Source organism: Schistocerca gregaria, chromosome X, assembly GCF_023897955.1.
Source record: "Schistocerca gregaria isolate iqSchGreg1 chromosome X, iqSchGreg1.2, whole genome shotgun sequence".
Classification (NCBI taxonomy): Eukaryota; Metazoa; Arthropoda; class Insecta; order Orthoptera; family Acrididae; genus Schistocerca; species Schistocerca gregaria.
Window position 1 is genome coordinate 368,763,756 of NC_064931.1, and position 21,413 is coordinate 368,785,168.

Genomic DNA, 21,413 nt, shown 5'->3' on the forward strand with positions numbered 1-21,413 from the left:
AAGCAGGAACAACAAGGAGTGGTTTGATGTTTGGTGGTGGAGGTAGTTGGAGGCTGTGAAATGTATTGACAGATGAAGGCTGTGTACGATGAGTACAGTCTGAGTTGTTCAAGTGTTGTGAAATGGCAGAAACAATTCTTTGAGGGGTGCGAGTCACTGGAAGATGATCCTCATCCTGCACAGGCTCATCATGCCATCACACCGAAAATAGTTGCGGAAGTGAATGCTTTAGTCTCGGACAACCACAAAATCACCATCGACAAGATCCATCGGTTACTGGGTATTAGCGTGGGCACCACCCACACCATAATGCATCAATACTTGAATCTGTGCACAGTGAGTTCCCCACCAACTGACTGCTGAACAGTGCAATACTCAAATGGGGCTGTCTTTGAGTCATCTGCAATGTTATCATGAGGAGGAATGCAGCTTTCTGTCACATATTGTCACAGGTGACGAAACATGTTGTCACCATTTTGAACCGGAAGTGTGTGACTGGGTCCAGGCTTGGATCAGACAGCAGCCTACTAGCTTCTTCAAGGATGGAATCAACTGGCTACTGTCACAATGGGATAAATGCGCCAACAGTTTTGGCAACTATTTTTGAGTATGTGTACTGTGTATAACCACATTTCTGAATTAATAAAATCATTACTGTTACTTTACATTAGTGACCGGATTTCATTTGAATGCCCCTTATACGTACACAAAGCCTCAACATAGACATGAGCACCCACATGGCATCCTCCTGTGCCAACCTCTTTATGGATCAGCTAGAGGAAACCTACCTAGCCTCCTAAAACCCCAAACCCCTTGATGATTCAGGTCCACTGACAATATCTTCATAATCTGGACTCAGGGTCAACACAACATATTCTCATTCCGTCAAAACCACAGCACCTTTTCTCACATCTGCTTCACTTGGTTCCCTCACAACACAAAATCTCAATTTTCTTGACATTGACCTCCAAAGCTCTGATGGCTCTGTCCCATCTCTGTCCATATTAAACCCACTGACATTCAGAGAACTGTCATCCCTTCCACATAAAAAAATCTCTCCTTTTCAGCTTGACCACCCATGGATGGCATATCTGCAGTGGCAAGAATCACCTTGCTCATTACTCTGAAGTCTCAGGAAGGCCTTCACAGATAGGCACTACCCCCAAACCTAGTCTGCAAACAGATGTCCTGTGCCATATCCACACACACTTCTAATCCTCCCACCATCACCAAGAAACAGCTACAAAGGATCACACTCCCTTATGACCCTGGACTGGTACAAATAACCTACACAGCATCCTGGTCCATCCATATACCACTCTCACAGTCAACCCCTTGCCACAAGGATCATATCCCTGCAGAAGACCCTAGTGCAAGACCTGCCCAATCCTCCAACCCCCAGCATTTCCTACCCCAGACTTGTCACACGCTTATCCTCCGCATCAGAGGCAGGACCATCTGATAAAACAGCCACGTAATGTACAAATTATGCTGCAATTGTTACACAGCTTTTTATGCCAACCAACTAGTTCTCTGTTAGAATGAATGGCCACTGCCAAACTGTGACCCAGAACAAAGCTGACCACCCAGTGACATAACATGAAACTTAGCACAACATGCTCAATTTCAATGGCTGCTTTGCAACCTGGGTCATCTGGATCCTGCTCTCACGCACCAGTTTCTCTGAACTGCCTCAAACTCCATTCACCCAATGTCCCAACACACTCTACCCAACATTTCCCCCTTCCTGTATCCTCCACCTCCCCCTGTAACTTTCATCTTGTGCCACTCTCCAATGGCTATGTCTCGACTCACACGCATCACATGCCTAGCCCATGAACCTACCAACTCTCCTGCTCAAGCCGGCTGGTGTGGCCCAGTGGTTCTAGGCACTTCAGTCTGGAACCGCGTGACCGCTACGGTCGCAGGTTCGAATCGTGCCTCAGGCATGGATGTGTGTGATGTCCTTAGATTAGTTAGGTTTAAGTAGTTCTAAGTTCTCGGGGACTGATGACCTCAGATGTTAAGTCCCACAGTGCTCAGAGCCATTTGAACCATTTTGAACCCCCTCCTCACCTTACTTGTCAGCAAACTGGCTGCCTCCCTCGAAGCTGCTAACTACCTCCCCCCCCCCCCCCAAACCCTTCTTCCTGTCCCCCCCCACCCTCTCTCTCTCTCTCTCTCTCTCTCTCTCTCTCTCTCTCTCTCTCTCTCTCTCTCTCTATCTCTCCCCCCCCCCCCCCCCCAACCCACCCCACCCACCCACCCACCAATCCTGATCCTGCCTGCTCGATACAACCTCACTTCATCCTAGTCCAGCTGTAGAACTGCAATCCTGGCATCGTGATTCCAGCCGACACTATGAAGGGGCCTGAAAGTGTATGTGCATCCATGTGAATTTGTGCTCTAGCTTAAGAAAGGACTCATTCTGAGGGCTAGTAAATTTTCTTTCTTTTTAAGTGTGCCCATTGATGGCCCAATGTTTCTGCTTTCTAGTGAATGGTCTCCTTTACTCCTAATGTGTGATACTTGATTCACTCATTGAGTGTTTATAGCATTTTCCCACATTCTTGATAAATGTGCATGTGTGTTACATAATGAACATGAAGTACAACAGCAATAATCATGTAACAAATCAAAACAATATAATAACAACAAAAATAATAAAAATGTGTACTGATTTTATATGCAAGCATGTGATGACTCTTTACCATCTTCAATGATACAAAGTCTGAGGGCTCAGGGTGTATGTACAGCAATAGAAACCTGGAATCTATCAAATGCTGCATTTTCATTCCTATACCATGATATTCAGCCCACTGTCGACATATCTGAAACTGAAAAATTAGAAATACACAACATCAGTAAAGCTATAAAAGATAACATCAAATAACTTGAATGGATAAGGTGTAGTTTAGAAATTTTATTACCTCTCTCTTCTCAATCAAAGTATCAAGTATAAATTCTGGATTTCTTTCAGATAAGCTGCAGACATCATGCCATGTTTTCATATCACTATTTTGGAAGCATCTGAGAACCTGAAAATATGATTAAAAACTGAGAGACTATGCATTTTTTAAAAACTATAATTTATTTTCTACTCATAAAATTAAAGATAAGTCCATTATACTTTTTGATAACATATACATCAGAAATTATTCAGTACGATTAGACCTTAGTGAAAAGCCAAGCACTAAATAATTAACTTCAGAACTGCAAATTTAACAAGCAATATAACATTCTTTTGAAGAAATTATGTTGTATACTGTTAACAAAAGGTTCACCATTTGTCAAGAATTTAAAATTAAATTGACAAAAGAGAACACATGTGGACAGCTGGCTGTTAGTGTCCATCGGGCACTAACACTCAGCTGTTCACCTGTGAACTCTTTCATCATGAAGCACGCAAGGAGCAATTGAAGAACCACATAAAAATAAATTGTTTCTAGAAATATCACTGTGGCAAACTCATAGCAAGAACAGGAATAAGTACTGCTACTGAATTAATTTCAGTAACTTCTGTTTCTGATGTACTGTCAATTGAACCAACAAGAGTAAAAGAGAGACCAATAATTCCATTTATTCTATAAATATTATAGTTTTCACCAACATTTATTTCACTCAGTCATAGCTCAGGCATTTCTAAATTTCTGAATATTCACAGTGAGTAGTCTGTATGAAACAAAACAAGCCATTTTTTCTTTCCCTCTTGCAGGTATATTTTTTAATGCCATTCATATTTGTCTACCATAAGCAACTCTTGTTTCATGTAACATTTTACTATCATGGGTTTCAGTCTTCAGCTACATTTTAGAGATGAAAATCCTGTTCTGTTACTGAAGCATTATAAGGATTCCCTAAACATTGCAATTTGTTGACATTTAAATGTGGCTCTTCCATTTCAGTGCATTATGCTGAGTTTCACTTAACTGTCCTTTGCCAGTCCTAATTTGTGAAACTGGCATCTCTGAGCAGATCCATTAACAGTCCATTACAAGTATATTGGCATCTGTCTGTCTGATTTTTATCTTCCTGTCACTACTAGCACATTTTGTTCAAACTTCTCCTACAAATGCATAACACACGTACATCTTCATTATAATATTGCTTGTTTTTGTGCTTTGAAACAGTTGACTAAAATTGTCTTTCACTGAACATGGTGCTACAAAATACCTTAAAGATAACATGGAACTTTAAAACTCTATGATTTTCCTTTTAACAGGAACTTTCTTGAGACACTGAAAACATTGCAAGTACCGAATACACAATGGGTGGGACAACTGGAGACTGTGTTTATATACTTACTATAGTTAATGATTATGTTATTTGTAGATTGTCAAAGAAATGGATCAATCAATTCACTAATAACCAAAATCAAATGATTCACCTTGCAAAATATTGAATATAGCCACACATTTATACATTACAAAACAGGGTAGAATTAATTCTTGTGTGACCCAGCATTCATTGCTTTAAGCTTCCTATTCCTCCTTGACACTGGTGACTACAGCTTGAAAGCGAGTGCTGCTGATAAGCAATTCTGTTTCAAGAAGGAACCAGTGGATCATGACAATAGTAAGTAAACTGAGTTGTTGATAAAATTGGTAGTGATATCTAGAACTAATTAGACTGACTGAATAGTCACAATCATCAGAATAATAACATAGATAATTCCAGTGCATGCAGCACTGATGCAATTGGAAATGGATTGGAATGTAATTATCAAGTACGAGGCATAAAATAATTAAATGCAAATTTTTAAAAAAACAACACACAAACATGAAATACTAGCTAAATTATTGTATAAATAGATATAACTAACATGGAGAAACAGAAGAACACTCCAAGTTGACAGAGTCTGTGGTTGCATTTTGATGCAGGATATTCCAAGAATATGTTCAAAAATTCCATTTCTATAACACTCTGACATGAAGACAGTTAAATAATTTACAAGTAAAAAGTAGTATAAGGTGCAAACTCAAACATAAACTCACTCACTCCCATTTCCACACACAGCCAGCTGGACAATAACTATGATCCCCTAAAAAACCAAATTGTAAACTTGGTCCTTTGTATCTGTTGAAATTCAAACCACTTAAAAGGGTTAATAGTCAAAACAAGAACTTAGGAAGTTATAGCATGCAGCTCAATAAAAGGTAAAAAAGGTATAATCTGTAGAGCAAGCCTGTGACTGGGCTATTGGCTTGAATGCAAGCAAAGTACAGCCTTTCTTCACTGTGGCACAAAGAGGGTGAGGAGGAGGGTGACAGGCCTACCTCAAGCTGCCTTTTACTTACTGGAGTTCCCCTTTAATAGAAGACAAAGTGTATCTGGGACCATTTTGGAATGAGGAAAAAACCCCATTTCTATGCAAGATTGAACCTGTGATGTCTAGGGCTGGAGTCTTCTGCTGTACCTGCTAGAGCATCAAGGCTACCAATAAAAGGAAAAGATACTGCACACCACTGCATCAAGGACAGTAAACTAGCTTAAGTAAATGGACCTTTAGTACATGTCCAGGGAAAATAAACTATAGCCAAAAGAATCACCCCTGCTTTGACACATTCACGAATATTGCTATGCATGATTTTTGGGTCTTAATATGGCCTTTTGCAGCAAGTAAGCAACATCATGATGCAGTATTCATTGAATGGAACAAATAAAGTGTTGAACCTTTTCTTCTCACCATGACCTGCAAAGTTCTAAAACGGTAGTATTATCAAAACAATTAGCTTAGAAGAATTTTAATTTTTTTTATTCGCATTTATATTTTTCTTTGCATCAAAGGGATGTCTTTTGGAAAGGTCATATTTACAAATGCAATATCCTCCACATTAGATGATGAAACATTTTACAGAAATATAAGTCTGCTGCTACATAATTTCAATGATAATTTAAAATTTCAGCAAACATACATTTAAAATGCATACAGAAGTACAACTTCTCTTGTAATTTGGCACATGAAAAGTTAGTCTAGAGATTTTCTGCAATCAGAGCAACAGTCACCTGGTACCACTGACTGTGTATCAGATTTTTTCCACACCACAAACCAATAGGGCATGCTGTGCACCAAACCAAAATTACCTTCTTGTCATGTGGTACCAGTGAATATCAGTCTCATGTTAAGGCAAGGAACAGTTTTGAATATTGGTGATCCTCAAACAAAGATGTCACCAGGTGAGAGTGACCATTTCTCAGAAGACATTGTCGGGTATGGGGTTTTGTCCTGTGAGCATCAGTAGCCAGCTGGAATCCCCTCACTGTGGATAGTGTTCATTGTTTCACATATTTGGCTCTAGATTATGTGTAAATTGTCCCCCCAAAATATAACTGTGTTTCCACAAAAGCTTTATAAAATGATCAGACAAAACAAGTCCACACCAAAATATTTGTGACAAAAGCACTTCAAGATGTACAGTGAATTAAGGGACCTTGTCTTCATATCCTTTAATGTAATCACCAAAAAATCTGTTGCAAGTCTAAAATCAATATATTCAGTTACTCATTCAGCTTCCTAAACATGATTCACAACTGGGTAGTGGTTGTCAGCATTTTAAGAGTGACAAAAATCTGAAAAGAATGCCTGCTAATACGTAGAACTGCACAGGTCCTTACTGTGGACACTATACTATTGACTTCAACAGCGAGGAGAGTTTCACTTAAATCACTTTCCTTAGGGTATGTGTGAGTCTCCTCATCTAAGTTGGTAGGCTTCTCTGTGGCACACACAGGATTTCCTCATAGTAGTTTAAATGCTTTATTTTGCTACGTATTCACAAATATTATTGAAAATATCTAGTTTAAGTTGCTTTCAGTGTTCTGTGTAGGGAGTTCAACATCAAGGTCATCAGTGAGGTAAAGGTACGGTAAAGTTCCATGTTCTACACCTACACAGGACAATGAGGCTCGATCAACCATCATGTGATCCTTTGCCAATGACATCACTGGATGAAGTACAGAGGGGCATGTGATCAGGACACCACTCGTCCAGCCACTCTTAGACTTCTTGAACTTGGGACCACTACTAACCAGTGGAGAAGCTTCTCAGTTGGCCTCATGAGACTGAGTGCACTTAGTAACAACTCTCCCACTATGGAAAATTCCCTGGCAGTATCATAAACCGAAACTGGGTCCACTACCTGGCAGTTAGTCACAATGACCACTCAATTCCAGAGGCACACAAGGTCATCAGTGCCCTTACTAAACTAACTGGAGATGAATCACGGTGAAATGTTGAAAATTACATACCAAAAATTAAACTATAAGATCAACCCACATGCTTCCATTCTCACTCACTCACACTCACTCTTTCACATAGAAGAACAAAATACATAAAACTCAATATTTTTGAAAAATCCATAACTAAAATAATGTAACAGTGCTACAATCATGACTAAAATAATGTAACGGTGCTACAACTCTGAACATAATACTTGGATACATACTGCAGCATCAAGCCACTGATGTGTTACACATCAAATATTCTGCCAACGGCATCTGCGCAGGCAGGCCAACAGAGGCCACCTGGGATGGACCACATGACTTGTGCACACAGCTTGGCATATGCTGCACCATCTACTGGAGCCCTCCTCTTCAGAAGCACAGTGCAGAAAGTACTCGCTCTCATATTGTGTTCATACTTATTGTCAGCAACTGCTTGTATCAGTACCTGGACTTTTTTCTATGTTTGCGTCTATGTTCTCAACTGTTGTTCACTGTATGTGGAAGAAGAATAATCTTTGGCTCATTGTTGCCATGCTGCTGTTTGTTACTTGCAGTACAATACAAATGGTGATGAGTTTGGTGTTCACTTCCATGTGCCCAATCTATTTGGTTGGTCCTTCAGTTCTCCTGTCCATGGAGGCAGTGCTCCAATCTCTCCTCAAGCAGCAGTGGGCTCTTACTGTTGCTATTATGAACTTGTCAGTGACACTGACTGTGCAGGTTTCAATGTTGTTGGCATACCTGCCACCCTTTTTCTCATTATGATGATGTGGCTGAACCCTGGGAAGTTTACAAAAAGTGGCTTCAGCAACAGTTCCTTACTTTTAATGTCACTTTTGCAAACATGTGTAAGATTTTGTTCCTTCCTTGAATTTCTCCTCAGCTCTACAAGTTGTGCCAGCTATCCCCACTCCAGGTACCTGTGTTGCTTTCGTTCAATGAAATGTGTAAGTCCTCGAATTAGTTGTGAAATTATCACTGTAAACCCATGCATATCATCGTAGCATGTGTACCAGGCTTGGACAGCTTAGCTCCACAGCCTCAGTCACAAATATCAGTTTGTTATGGATGCCCGTCTTGATCCCTATGCTGATTCTATTTTCTGTGATGCCAGCATTCAGTTGGGTCCTGAGAAGGAGGTGTGTCAATGTCACATACCATTTCCCAGAACATGTCAGGGCTGCATGCTCTAAGCGCTGGGTGACTCGCGACAATTGTACGAAAAAAGGACATTGAGCATTTGTGTGTCATTCCCATCCCTCCCTAAGTGCTGGGCGACTTGCAACAGCTGTAGGAAAACATTACATATAGCATCTGAGTGTCGGTCCCAGCCCCCTCCTGTGGACATGGACATGAATGTTAATCATGTGTTTTCAGTTTTTTTTTTTTTTTTTTTTTTTTTTTTTTTTTTCATCAGTCTACTGACTGATGCGGCCCGCCACCTCTTCATCTTAGAGTAGCACTTGCAACCTACGTCCTCAATTATTTGCTTGACGTATTCCAATCTCTGTCTTCCTCTACAGTTTTTGCCCTCTACAGCTCCCTCTAGTACCATGGAAGTCATTCCCTCATGTCTTAGCAGATGTCCTATCATCCTGTCCCTTCTCCTTATCAGTGTTTTCCACATATTCCTTTCCTATCCGATTCTGTGTAGAATCTCCTCATTCCTTACCTTATCAGTCCACCTAATTTTCAACATTCGTCTATAGCACCACATCTCAAATGCTTCTATTCTCTTCTGTTCTGGTTTTCCCACAGTCCATGTTTCACTACCATAGAATGCTGTACTCCATACGTACATCCTCAGTAATTTCTTCCTCAATTTAAGGCTGGTATTTGATACTAGTAGACTTCTCTTGGCCAGAAATGCCTTTTTTGCCATAGCGAGTCTGCTTTTGATGTCCTCCTTGCTCCATCCGTCATTGGTTATTTTACTGCCTAGCTAGCAGAATTCCTTAACTTCATTGACTTCGTGACCATCAATCCTGATGTTAAGTTTCTCGCTGTTCTCATTTCTACTACTTCTCATTACCTTCGTCTTTCTCCGATTTACTCTCAAACCATACTGTGTACTCATTAGACTGTTCATTCCATTCAGCAGATCATTTAATTCTTCTTCACTTTCACTCAGGATAGCAATGTCATCAGCGAATCGTATCACTGATATCCTTTCACCTTGTATTTTAACTCCACTCCTGAACCTTTCTTTAATTTTCATCATTGCTTCCTCGATGTACAGATTGAAGAGTAGGGGCGAAAGGCTACAGCCTTGTCTTCCACCCTTCTTAATATGAGCACTTCGTTCTTGATCGTCCACTCTCATTATTCCCTCTTGGTTGTTGTACATATTGTATATGACCCATCTCTCCCTATAGCTTACCCCTACTTTTTTCAGAATCTCGAACAGCTTGCACCATTTTATATTGTCAAACACTTTTTCCAGGTCGACAAATCCTATGAACGTGTCTTGATTTTTCTTTAGCCTTGCTTCCATTATTAGGCGTAACGTCAGAATTTCCTCTCTCGTGCCTTTACTTTTCCTAAAGCCAAACTGATCTTCACCTAGCGCATTCTCAATTTCCTTTTCCATTCTTCTGTATATGATTCTTGTAAGCAGCTTCGATGCATGAGCTGTTAAGCTGATTGTGCGATAATTCTCGCACTTGTCAGCTCTTGCCGTCTTCGGAACTGTGTGGATGATGCTTTTCCGAAAGTCAGATGGTATGTCGCCAGACTCATATATTCTACACACCAACGTGAATAGTCGTTTTGTTGCCACTTCCCCTAATGATTTTAGAAATTCTGATGGAATGTTATCTATCCCTTCTGCCTTATTTGACCGTAAGTCCTCCAAAGCTATTTTAAATTCCGATTCTAATACTGGATCCTCTATCTCTTCTAAATCGACTCCTGTTTCTTCTTCTATCACATCAGACAAATCTCCACCCTCATAGAGGCTTTCAATGTATTCTTTCCACCTACCTGCTCTCTCCTCTGAATTTATCAGTGGAATTCCCGTTGCACTCTTAATGTCACCACCGCTGCTTTTAATGTCACCAAAGGTTGTTTTGACTTTCCTGTATGCTGAGTCTGTCCTTCCGACAATCATATCTTTTTCGATGTCTTCACATTTTTCCTGCAGCCATTTCGTCTTAGCTTCCCTGCACTTCCTATTTATTTCATTCCTGAGCAACTTGTATTTCTGTATTCCTGATTTTCCCAGAACATGTTTGTACTTCCTCCTTTCATCAATCAACTGAAGTATTTCTTCTGTTACCCATGGTTTCTTTGCAGTTACCTTCTTTGTACCTATGGTTTCCTTCCCAACTTTTGTGATGGCCCCTTTTTAGAGATGTCCATTCCTCTTCAACTGTGCTGCCTACTGCGCAATTTCTTATTGCTGTATCTATTGCATTAGAGAACTTCAAACATATCTCGTCATTCCTTAGAACTTCCGTATCCCACTTCTTTGCATACTGATTCTTCCTGACTAATGTCTTGAACTTAAGCCTACTCTTCATCACTACTGTATTGTGATTTGAGTCTATATCTGCTCCTGGGTACGCCTTACAATCCAATATCTGATTTCGGAATCTCTGTCTGACCATGATGTAATCTAATTGAAATCTTCCCGTATCTCCCGGCCTTTTCCAAGTATACCTCCTCCTCTTGTGATTCTTGAACAGGGTATTCACTATTACTAGCTGAAACTTGTTACAGAACTCAATTACTCTTTCTCCTCTTTCATTCCTTGTCCCAAGCCCATATTATCCTGTAACCTTTTCTTCTACTCCTTCGCCTACAACTGCATTCCAGTCGCCCATGATGATTAGATTTTCGTCCCCCTTTACATAAAGTTCCATGTTTTACACCTACACAGGACAATGAGGCTCGATCAACCATCATGTTCCCTTTCAATATCCTCATACACTTTCTCTATCTGTTCATCTTCAGCTTGCGACGTCGGCATGTATACCTGAACTATCGTTGTCGGTGTTGGTCTGCTGTCGATTCTGATTAGAATAACCCGGTCACTGAACTGTTCACAGTAACACACCCTCTGCATTACCTTCCTATTCATAATGAATCCTACACCTGTTATACCATTTTCTGTTGCTGTTGATATTACCCGATACTCATCTGACGAGAAATCCTTGTCTTCCTTCTCCTTCACTTCACTGACCCCTACTATATCTAGATTCAGCCTTTGCATTCCCCTTTTCAGATTTTCTAGTTTCCCTACCACGTTCAAGCTTCTGACATTCCACGCCCCGACTGGTAGAACATTATCCTTTCATTGATTATTCAGTCTTTTTCTCATGGTAACATCCCCCTTGGCAGTCCCCTCCCGGAGATCCGAATGGGGGACTATTCAGGAATCTTTTGCCAATGGAGAGATCATCATGACACTTCTTCAACTACAGGCCATATGTCCTTTGGATACACGTTACGTGTCTTTAATGCAGTGGTTTCCATTGCCTTCTGCATCCTCATGTCATTGATCATTGCTGATTCTTCCGCCTTTAGGGACAATTTCCCACCCCTAGGACAAGAGAGTGCCCTGAACCTCTATCCGCTCCTCCGCCCTCTTTGACAAGGCCGTTGGCAGAATGAGGCTGACTTCTTATGCTGGAAGTCTTCGGCTGCAAATGCTGATTATTTATCAAAATTTAGGCAGTGGCGGGGATCGAACCCGGGACCAAAGACGTTTTGATTATGAATCAAAGACACTATCCTGTAGACCACGACTACATCCCCTTCCAGTGCTTACAGATCATAAAAAACAGCCTAGTGAAGTGCAGCTGTGACTTTACGGATCTCACAAACTTATGTGGATTTGGGATCTCTGGCACTGTCTCCAGTTAGCAATGTTTGGTTAAGTTACAACAAGCTGCATATTCCACTTTTAGGGCAATTTACAGCTTTCACTAATTATGAATCTGTGGTTTTTTTTTCCCTTGACTTTTCTGGTTGTGAATAATGCTGGTGTTGCAAATCTGTTCAAGTTGGATGCTTCCAATGCATTTGGTTTTTCCAGTTCGGATATGGTGCACCTTGTTTTTGACCAGGTGCCTTACCAGCAGTTAGATTTTCTATGTTCTGAGTTTTTGTTTCTTCTCTCATGTGGGTTAGGTTGTGCCACTAACCTTTTGGCCCCATTACTCTGAAACCTATGGTGTGGCTGTGCTTTTTCCATGTGTGCCCTATTCCAGTGGCTTTCATTGATTAAATGAAATCAAAATTGGACAGACTGATATCAGTGGGGTCATACAGTCAATTACATCTACCTCCCTCATGATTAATAAAAAAAATGACTGGTCACCTTCACCTCTGCAGTGATTTGAAAGCTTAAGTCAATGCCCAGTCTATTAATGTCAGAAACCCTTTGCCCTGTCTGGATGAGTTATTGGCTAAACTCACCAAGGAGGCAGCTTTTCTCCAAACATGATTTATCTGAAGCCTATTTAAAGTTTGCGTTGGATGACGATTCTAAGCAGCTCCTTGTGACTAACATGCCTTTTGGATTTTACCAGTACTAGCACTTCCAGTTTGGACGGTCAGCATCCCGGCACCTGTTGAGCATCTTTTTTGACCAACTGATGATGTCTGTTCTGGAGTGCATGAAATATCTTGATGACACCCATGGATGGGTGCATCCATGGAAGGTCATATGTGTAACTTATGCACCTTTCTCACTATCTTTCTTACTGTACAGTTGAAATGCATCATGCTCAAGTCACACTTTTTTCAGCCATCCAGAGTGTAATTGGGGTTTGTGGTCACAGCTCTGCTACACCCTACACATTTCAAAGAACTCCAAGAATTTTTAAATACAACTGCTTATTATGAGAAATTTACTCCATGTGTGGCCATGTTGGCCCATCCCCTCCACAAATTGCTCCACAAGAATGTTACATTTCAGTTGACGCCAGCCTGTGAGCACACATTCATGCTTTTGAAATATAAATTACATTCTGCTCCTTGTTTGGCTACCATCTGGATTTTGGCTACAGATGCCTCTTAGCATGGTATGGACTCAGTGCTGTTATCACACATCAATGTGAGAATGGTTCCAAACGTCCAATACTTTAAACATCAAAAATGGTCAGCTTGGCTCAACAGCACTACCCCCAAGTTGAAAAGAAAGTACTCACTATTATCTATGCCCTCAAAAAATTTCATGTGTTCTTGTGTGGGTCTATGTTCCACCTCATTACTAGCCACAAGCCCTTGGTTTCATTGTTTAATCCTTTTGCTTCTTTGCCTGACAAAGCAGCACATTGCTTCCAGTTCTGGGCCTTGTTTCTGTCCCACTACAACTGTGAAATACACTTTCGGGCTACCAGCAACATGTCAACACTGCATCAATGTACTACCACGGTTCCTGATAGGGCCAAATCCTACTTTTGATCAGGATGAACTCCTTTGTTTTCAGTTAGACGTTGAGGTGCAACATGCAGGCTTCCAGATCGCAGCTGCTGTTGCTGCCAATCTATTTTTGTGTCAAGCTGTTCACCTCATTCAGCACGGTTGGCTCAGCAGACTTCCGATCCTTTGCATAACTTCTTTGTCCTCCATCATCACCTTTTAGTATTTTATGGTGTTCTTGTCTTAGCTATGGATGGGGTGTTGCCTAGTGTTGTGATCCAGGCTGCCTTATGGATGAATGTGTTTCAGCTGCTACATCAGGGAGATTGGTGGGGTCATGTGAACTAAGTTATTAGCCCACTGGCACATGTTTTGGCCTGTCATTGTAGGTGACACTATACATCTTGTCATGGTCTGCTCTTATTATGGTACCCAACAGGTGGCACCATGGGCAACAGCTTCTCTGTGGACCTCATAACACTGTCCATGGGCATGCATCCAAACTAATTTTGCAGGACCCTCCCTAAATTCTCCATGGTTGTTGGTTACCAATGCTTTCTCTTGATTTTCATTTGTTATCGGTTGACTTTTGACATCAGCCATGGCTGTGATTCAAGTCCTTTCCAAAATTTAAACTACTGAAGGATTGCCTTATATGCTTGTGATGAATAATGATCCACAGTTTTGGTCTCAGGCCTTCAACGACTTTTTTGCCTCTCAAGGCATTCCCCATATGACTGCTCCTCTTTTCCACCCCTAATCTAATGGTGAGGCATAATGTCTTGCGCAGGTACAGACCGTGTTATTCTTTGTACACTCTATTCCACATAATTTATTAATATCACAATGGACAATTAAGAAATGTAACTACCAAGCAAATTTTACTTACAGTTAACACAAATTCAATACAGTACTCGTGTATGAAACTATATCTCTGCAGTTACTGTTGTCAGTGGGGTATCTTTTCTGTGTTATAGCCAGGATTGGAGCATCCTGTTCATGCAAGAAGTTGCAATAATAGAAGAGCCCCATCAATTACTGTGTGTTATGTAAGGTGTTGTAACCACGACAGGAACGGTCGCAGGGTGGCCGCTAACGAAAACATGGTGGGAACAAACTGCAGCGGCTGGTGAACAAACAAGATGGACGAACGGGAATGGAAGGGCAAGTACAACAACAATAAAGTATTAAGCAATGGGGTCACAAGAGATAACCTCACGAAATCAAAACAACGTCCACTCATAAATGAAAAGTAAGCACATGCAACACAAACACAATGTCTGTAAGTGAGATATCAACTGACTCAATGCAAATAACACACTGCCTCACAGAGTGAGAGGCAGCCACCTAAATATATGACAGGGTCTGTTGCTATTGGCCGCTGGAACCATGTGCTCTACAGTGGCGACCTCACGTTACACTCGAGGCCAGGAGTGCGCGCACCCACGGCTTACAGCACAACTGGTGCAGATACCTCTAGTGGTCATCAAGTTCCATGCCATCTGGTGTGTATTTGAAACCCGTGGCGCTCGGTACCAGATAAGGTCATGGTCAGGTTAGTCAGTAGAAAAATTTATTTGACAACAAACTAAAACATATACATATATCATACAAGAACAAAAGAAAAATGCTGTTACAATTAATAATACGTTCAGTCACCTCCAGCATCAATAATTGTTTAGCATCTCTGAAGCATGCTTGAAACAAAGTTCTCCACATTGAATTTGTGTTGATGGCAGTTTCAAAATGAAGATCTTTTTTCCTTGCAATTTCGTTTTGATATAAGACCATACATTTTCAGTAGGATTAGTGTCAGGTGATGGTGAGGGCCAATCCAATACCTGCACACCTTTTTCCTTTTTCCAGTCACTGCAAAGCCTATTGCAATGCTTCATATCATTGTCGTCCTACAGTATCCAGTTTTCATTTTTGTTGATGAACTAACTTTTGGCAATCAGCATAAAATATCTTTGATAATTTTGTAATGTCTTCAATGAATTGGAATTGTTGGTAAATACATCCAAATCTCAGTCAAGAATTCAAAGTAAACTAATTCTCTATGGACATTGCATGAAGGACAAAGGTTCCCTCTAGTGGGCTGTGAAAAAGCTAAGGTGATATGCCTTATCATGTGTGTAATGCTGGTCATGCTCTTACTTAACAGACTGTATTTAAAAATGCGCAGAGTAGTAAAGTTAGCGTCTTTCATCAGAAAATGAGAGGATCAAGTAACAATGGTAGGAGATCTCCTTGCCTGTTTGGAATATTTAGAAACTTCTGAAAAGATAGAAACCTTGTGCCTATTAGAACACCAAATAACCACAGGGTTAGAGACGTCAAGTACAAAGGGTTACACTCTAGCAACTTTCTCATGTAGAACTAATGTGGAAAAAAGAGACATAGAACACAATATCAAAAACACTGAAAAAAGTAGATTTTACAATTAATCAGTGCACTAAAGTATGTGCTTGTGAATTAATACTGAAGAAGTCCACTTTGAATGATTGTAAGCTTATATGGACCTTCACTGTTAAATTTTCAACTGTTTGTAAGGTAGATGTGTTTCTTACTATGCTAACAAACTGGCAACATGCAATAGTCTGATGACAGTCTCTACAAATGTTCTCAACAAAGATATAGTGGCTGCTAAACATCCATCTTCTCTGGATAATGTTTTCAGAAAAATCAATTACAACTTATAAAGTCTGACAGAATACATTTATAACTCACATATGCAAGATAATGTGCCCACAAAACGAGCCTACTAACAGAGCACACGTAGCCTACAGCACAACATTGCAAAACCCAATTTGCTATTAGACTTGATGAAATGGAAGATGAAATACTATACAGGATGACCGATTTATATTGACCACCCTAAATAACTGTTTGTGTAGATGCAAATTACAAAATATTTCAAGCAAATGCTCTTTAGCCATCAGGGGGACATTAATCAGTATGATTAACTTCATTGTAGCTTTGTTTACCTTACAAAGATATGAACAGTCGTATGACTTTTATAAATGGCACCCTGTATCTCCTAGAGACCTATTCAAAAATGTATCAGAGTGTACCATTCACTGAAAAACAACATTATTAATTACATAACACAACATTGACTTTGAGCATGGGATCACTAACTCCTCCACTTGCTGGAGTTGTCAGAAAACAAATGAAAACCAGGTAAAAACATAACACAAAATTGACTCTCTTGTACCATTGCCCAGGAGTAGAACATTCAAAGGTGCTCAAAGTGGTGACTCTGGACACCAATACACCGGTGCACTCATTGAAAAGAATTATTTACTGCTTCCAGTGTTGCCTGCTGAAAAGAATTACAAGATAGAACGATACATTCCTACACGTCCTCTGGAATTGTTGGAATATCGCTATAGATGTCTCTAATGCATCCCTAAAGAAAAAAGTCCAGAGAATTTATATCAGGAGACCTAGCAGGCCAAGTAACTGTTCCTCCTCGACCAATCCATCTGGCAGGATACCAATGGTTCAAAACACGATGTGCATGCAAGACATTATGTGCTGGACATCCATCATCTTGATACCACATAAGCATTCTGGTTCTTAGAGGCACTTCATACAGAAGAGGAGGAAGAATTCGTATGAGGAAGTTGGCATACGCTGTGCCGTCTAGACTACCATTAATGAAATAAGGGCCAATATTTGTAGTACCAAGCATCCCACGCCACACGTTAACTCTCCACTGACGCTGATGTTCCACCTTTCTAAGCCATCATGGATCGTCGCTGGACTAATAATGCGTTCTCCTTGTATTTACCTGTCCTTTGTTTAAGAAGGAACATTCATCGGTAAATAGAACATTGAAGAAGTAGTTCGGGTTGGCGAGGATTTGCTGCTGTTCGCACTGACATTTGTACACAATTCTGGAAATCATTCCCATGCAATTCTTGATGTAGGTGTACATGGTAAGGATGGAACTGGTGACGTGTAAGAATACAATGCACACTGCTTTTAGGAAAGCCAATCTCATGTCAAGCTGTCGTGTGTTCACATGTGGATTCATAGCAACGGAAGCGAGAACAGTAACTACGGCAGCTTCGTCTGTCGGAGTGCTACAACGATTGCATTGTCGAGTGTTGAAACTTCCCGTTTCCTGAAGTGTCACAACAAGATGAGAAAACATCCATTGGGAAGGTGGGTTCTTGTCAGTATATTGCTCTCTGTATGGTTCTGCTGCCTGTGTAGCATTTCGTCTACATTCAACAACAACAACAATAAAAGAAATGCTATGTCGATGCAGTTTGTGGGAAGGACAGCTGTTACTGTATGCCCACTCTACACAACAGTATTTAAAAGGACTAAACTACTGTACTAAATGTACCCATACATGAGAAAACAGTATTTCAATTACTGTTCTGCTAACTTACATTCTCCATAGATGAATAGCATTTCTACCTTCTCTTTGTTGGTGTACATTCTACTCACACAACTCTTCAAATGATGATGATTGATGGAGTGACGGGTGTGCATTCTACTTATGTTTACATTGTCCTCTGTCAATGTTGGCACGTGGATGTGTTGATGTGTTCCATTACCCCGAGTACCTGCACTAAGCACTGGGAGCATTACGTCGATGCAGTTTGTAGGAAGGACAGCTTTTACTTTATGCCTCCTCTTCACAACAGTATTTAAATGGACTAAACTATTGACACTGGGTAACATTGAGTTTTTTTCTTGATGCTAAAAAGTTTTTCTGGTGTGTTTTTGGTTTTTGATTTCAGGTAAAGTACATAAAATGTATGGTCACGTGCAGTTTTGGTACAAATTGAGAGTTTCTGTGAGGTATGCAAAATGTATCTATGTAATAATCACACTAATGCCAGTGTTACTTTGTGATGTTTTGCAGTATTACTGGCTAAAAAAGTTGTTTTATTTCATAGTCTGTAACACAGATATCCCCCTACAGGACAGCTGTGCAAAATATTTGCACCAGTACCCAAAACATTGGCCAAGTAGAATGCCTAAAATTCATGGAAGAAACATACTGTTCAATGATTTGGTGACCCAAAAAAAGTACTTTACCTCAATCTCACATAACGCCTGAAATTATGAAACAACTGACAGAAGTTCTACCAAAAGATGGCTACAAAGATATTAATAAACTGCTTCAGCTGTATTTAGTCCTTTATTTTTAGATCACTATGAGTTTCATGGCACTAGGAGCCACACTTTCAGGTGAACATACAACTAAAATATTAGAGCTAAAATGCGTGGAACTTGGTACTCAAATTTCATTGCCTGTCAGAATAAAACATGGCTAACAGGCAAGTATATCACTGAACAGAACAGCAGGGTGCATGGATTCCAACCCAATATGTTGGATGAGGGCACTTCTCTACTCTATATGCAATCACAGAACACGGGATATGATTGTGTGTTCTCTCTTACTCTTTGTTTATAATGTCAGTGTTATCAATCAAGCTCCACTTTTGTTTCAGTTCATATATCTGAACATGCCGCTGCACATTACATGGCCTTTTCCTTAATGTGGTTTATTGTGTATCTATGTCATGATCCAAAGCAGTGGTTTCTACAAGGAACTTTTTCAAGAGAGCCTCCTTTTCTTTTCATAATCAAAAACACATCTTGACAGACATGGATATGTTGGTTTAAGTGCTTGTACTAAGCAACATCTCTCATGAACTGCTACAAGTTAAAAAATTGGTACAAGCATTTTGCTTTTACGAATTGCTAGGTAAATAAATGTATGAGGTGCATCAGGTACCGAGAGGTTACTCATTATACACTAACTACCTGAACAATCAGCCACACTATTGGTTCTCAAGCATACATTTTTTATATCTGTGTTTTTAAGACTCCATCTCCTGCAACACACAACAAACATGTTTCACCATGCATGTGTGATTTTTTATGTGTTTCATTTTATATTGGCAATATACAGTGTATATCAAAAATAATCATCCGATTTGGCAAGTCTATGTTTCTGAAACTACTAAACATATACAATGAATTTTGTTTTTCAATGAATGGGAAACTCATAAAGTTTTTCACACCTTTTCAGAGGTGTTCCAGTATGGCCCCCCTCAAAATGCACATCATATGTCTATGAGGTATTCAAATTGTTCCCACACTGCAGCGAGCATGTCTTGAATTGCAGCTTCCACAGCTGCTATTATATAATGTCTCAATTCATTCACTGTTGTTGGTAACAGAGGCACATAAACAGAGTCTTTTATAAACCCCCACAAGAAATAATCACATACAGTCAGATCTGGTGACCTTAGAGGCCAGTAATATAAGGTTGAATCATTTGGTCCAGTGCGACCAATCCAGCATTCAGTAATCCTTTGATTTAATAATTCCTGCACTTCCAGATGCCAGTATGGCAGTGTTGGTAAATGATGGCATTTGAATCAGTCTCCAGCTGTGGGAAAAGAAAGTTCTGAGGCATATCAAGATATGTGATTTCTATAACACTGTTCTTGGCAAATAAAAATGGACCATGCTCCTTTTCCCATGAAACTGCACAAAACACATTAAATTTTGGAGAGTCCCTCTCATGTTGTGCAACTTCATGTGGTTTTTCTGCAATCTGTATTCTCATGTTATGACAGTTCACCTTTCCATTTAAATGGAATATTGCCTCATCACTCAACACTACGTGTGGTAGAAAACTGTCATTCTCCATCTTACTAAGAATGAAATTGCAGAATCCACATGTTGTTGTTTGTCATCTTCACAAAGAGCTTGTAGTAGCTGAATTTTGGATGTTTCATGTGTAAACGTTGACACAGCACATGCCAGATGGACATTGGGGGCACGTTGAGCTGTCAAGCTGCAAGGCAAATGGATTTCTGCAGGACTCCTTGTCAAACTATGGCATATGCGTTTGATGTCTGTGTCAGACACTCGGGAACGGCCTGGCGACTTTTCTTTACATAAACAACCTGTTTTTCGGAATTGTTCATGCCATCATCTAATGCTCTGCGCTGTAGGAGGATCCATACTATACCTAGTATGAAAGTCATGCTGAACAGTTATTACTGACCCGCACTGCAGAAAAGGTAGAACACAAAATACTTTCTGTTGTCCTGACACCATTTTTACTAGAACTGAAGTGGGTGCACACTGCTGCTACCTAGCAGGAACCGTGTAAATCTCAAGAGTTTGTTCTTTCCAACAATACATTGTCCACACGCATATCTCAAATAACACAACAGTTATCATTTTTTTAAATTAGATGAACCTTTTTGATACACCTGTATTACAAGAACTTTGGTTGGTTTTTTACTTTAGGCCTGGAAACAGTAACACATGAATTTTTATTTTGTGGTGATTGTGCACCTGAAACTGCATTAATTTTGAATTCAAAACTAGTGCCACACTGAACAATAACAACATGAAGAAAAAGTGCATGGTGACAGCAGCATAACACCTCGCAACAGTGTGGTGACGTAAGTTTTCCTAAATCTCATTTTTGTATATAAGAACTTCTGATACAGTGTGAGAGTAAGTTGCAAAAATGTGTGAAAAGTAGTGCATTTAACTAAAATCCACAAAGAAACACACCAATTATATACAATATGACAGAAAATTTAAACATACAACTACTACAATTACTCTTGGGGAAAATATACAAAAACAATTACTTTTCAAACAAAGAAACCTATTTTTTTGACTACTTATTATATAATATGCTGGCAAGCCATAAAATACTTAAAAGCACACGAAACTATACAATCACATCTTTAAAATTAATGTAGTTTCAGGTCAGTTATCATAAAAAAATAGAAATTCACATGGTTCCAGGCCTACTACAG

The 21,413-nt window shown here is 40.0% G+C and overlaps 1 protein-coding gene across 3 annotated transcripts in view; it reads right to left on the reverse strand.

The window, feature by feature from the left end:
- The window catches only part of LOC126298189 (zinc finger FYVE domain-containing protein 26), a 381,844-nt gene that overhangs the window by 122,248 nt on the left and 238,183 nt on the right, over positions 1-21,413 (reverse strand). For all 3 annotated transcript variants that reach the window (XM_049989496.1, XM_049989498.1, XM_049989497.1), the window contains 2 exons: positions 2,931-3,038; positions 2,712-2,837 (listed from right to left, as the gene is read on the reverse strand). In XM_049989496.1, coding sequence (XP_049845453.1) covers positions 2,712-2,837; positions 2,931-3,038 — 234 coding nt within the window. The remainder of the gene's footprint in view (positions 1-2,711; positions 2,838-2,930; positions 3,039-21,413) is intronic.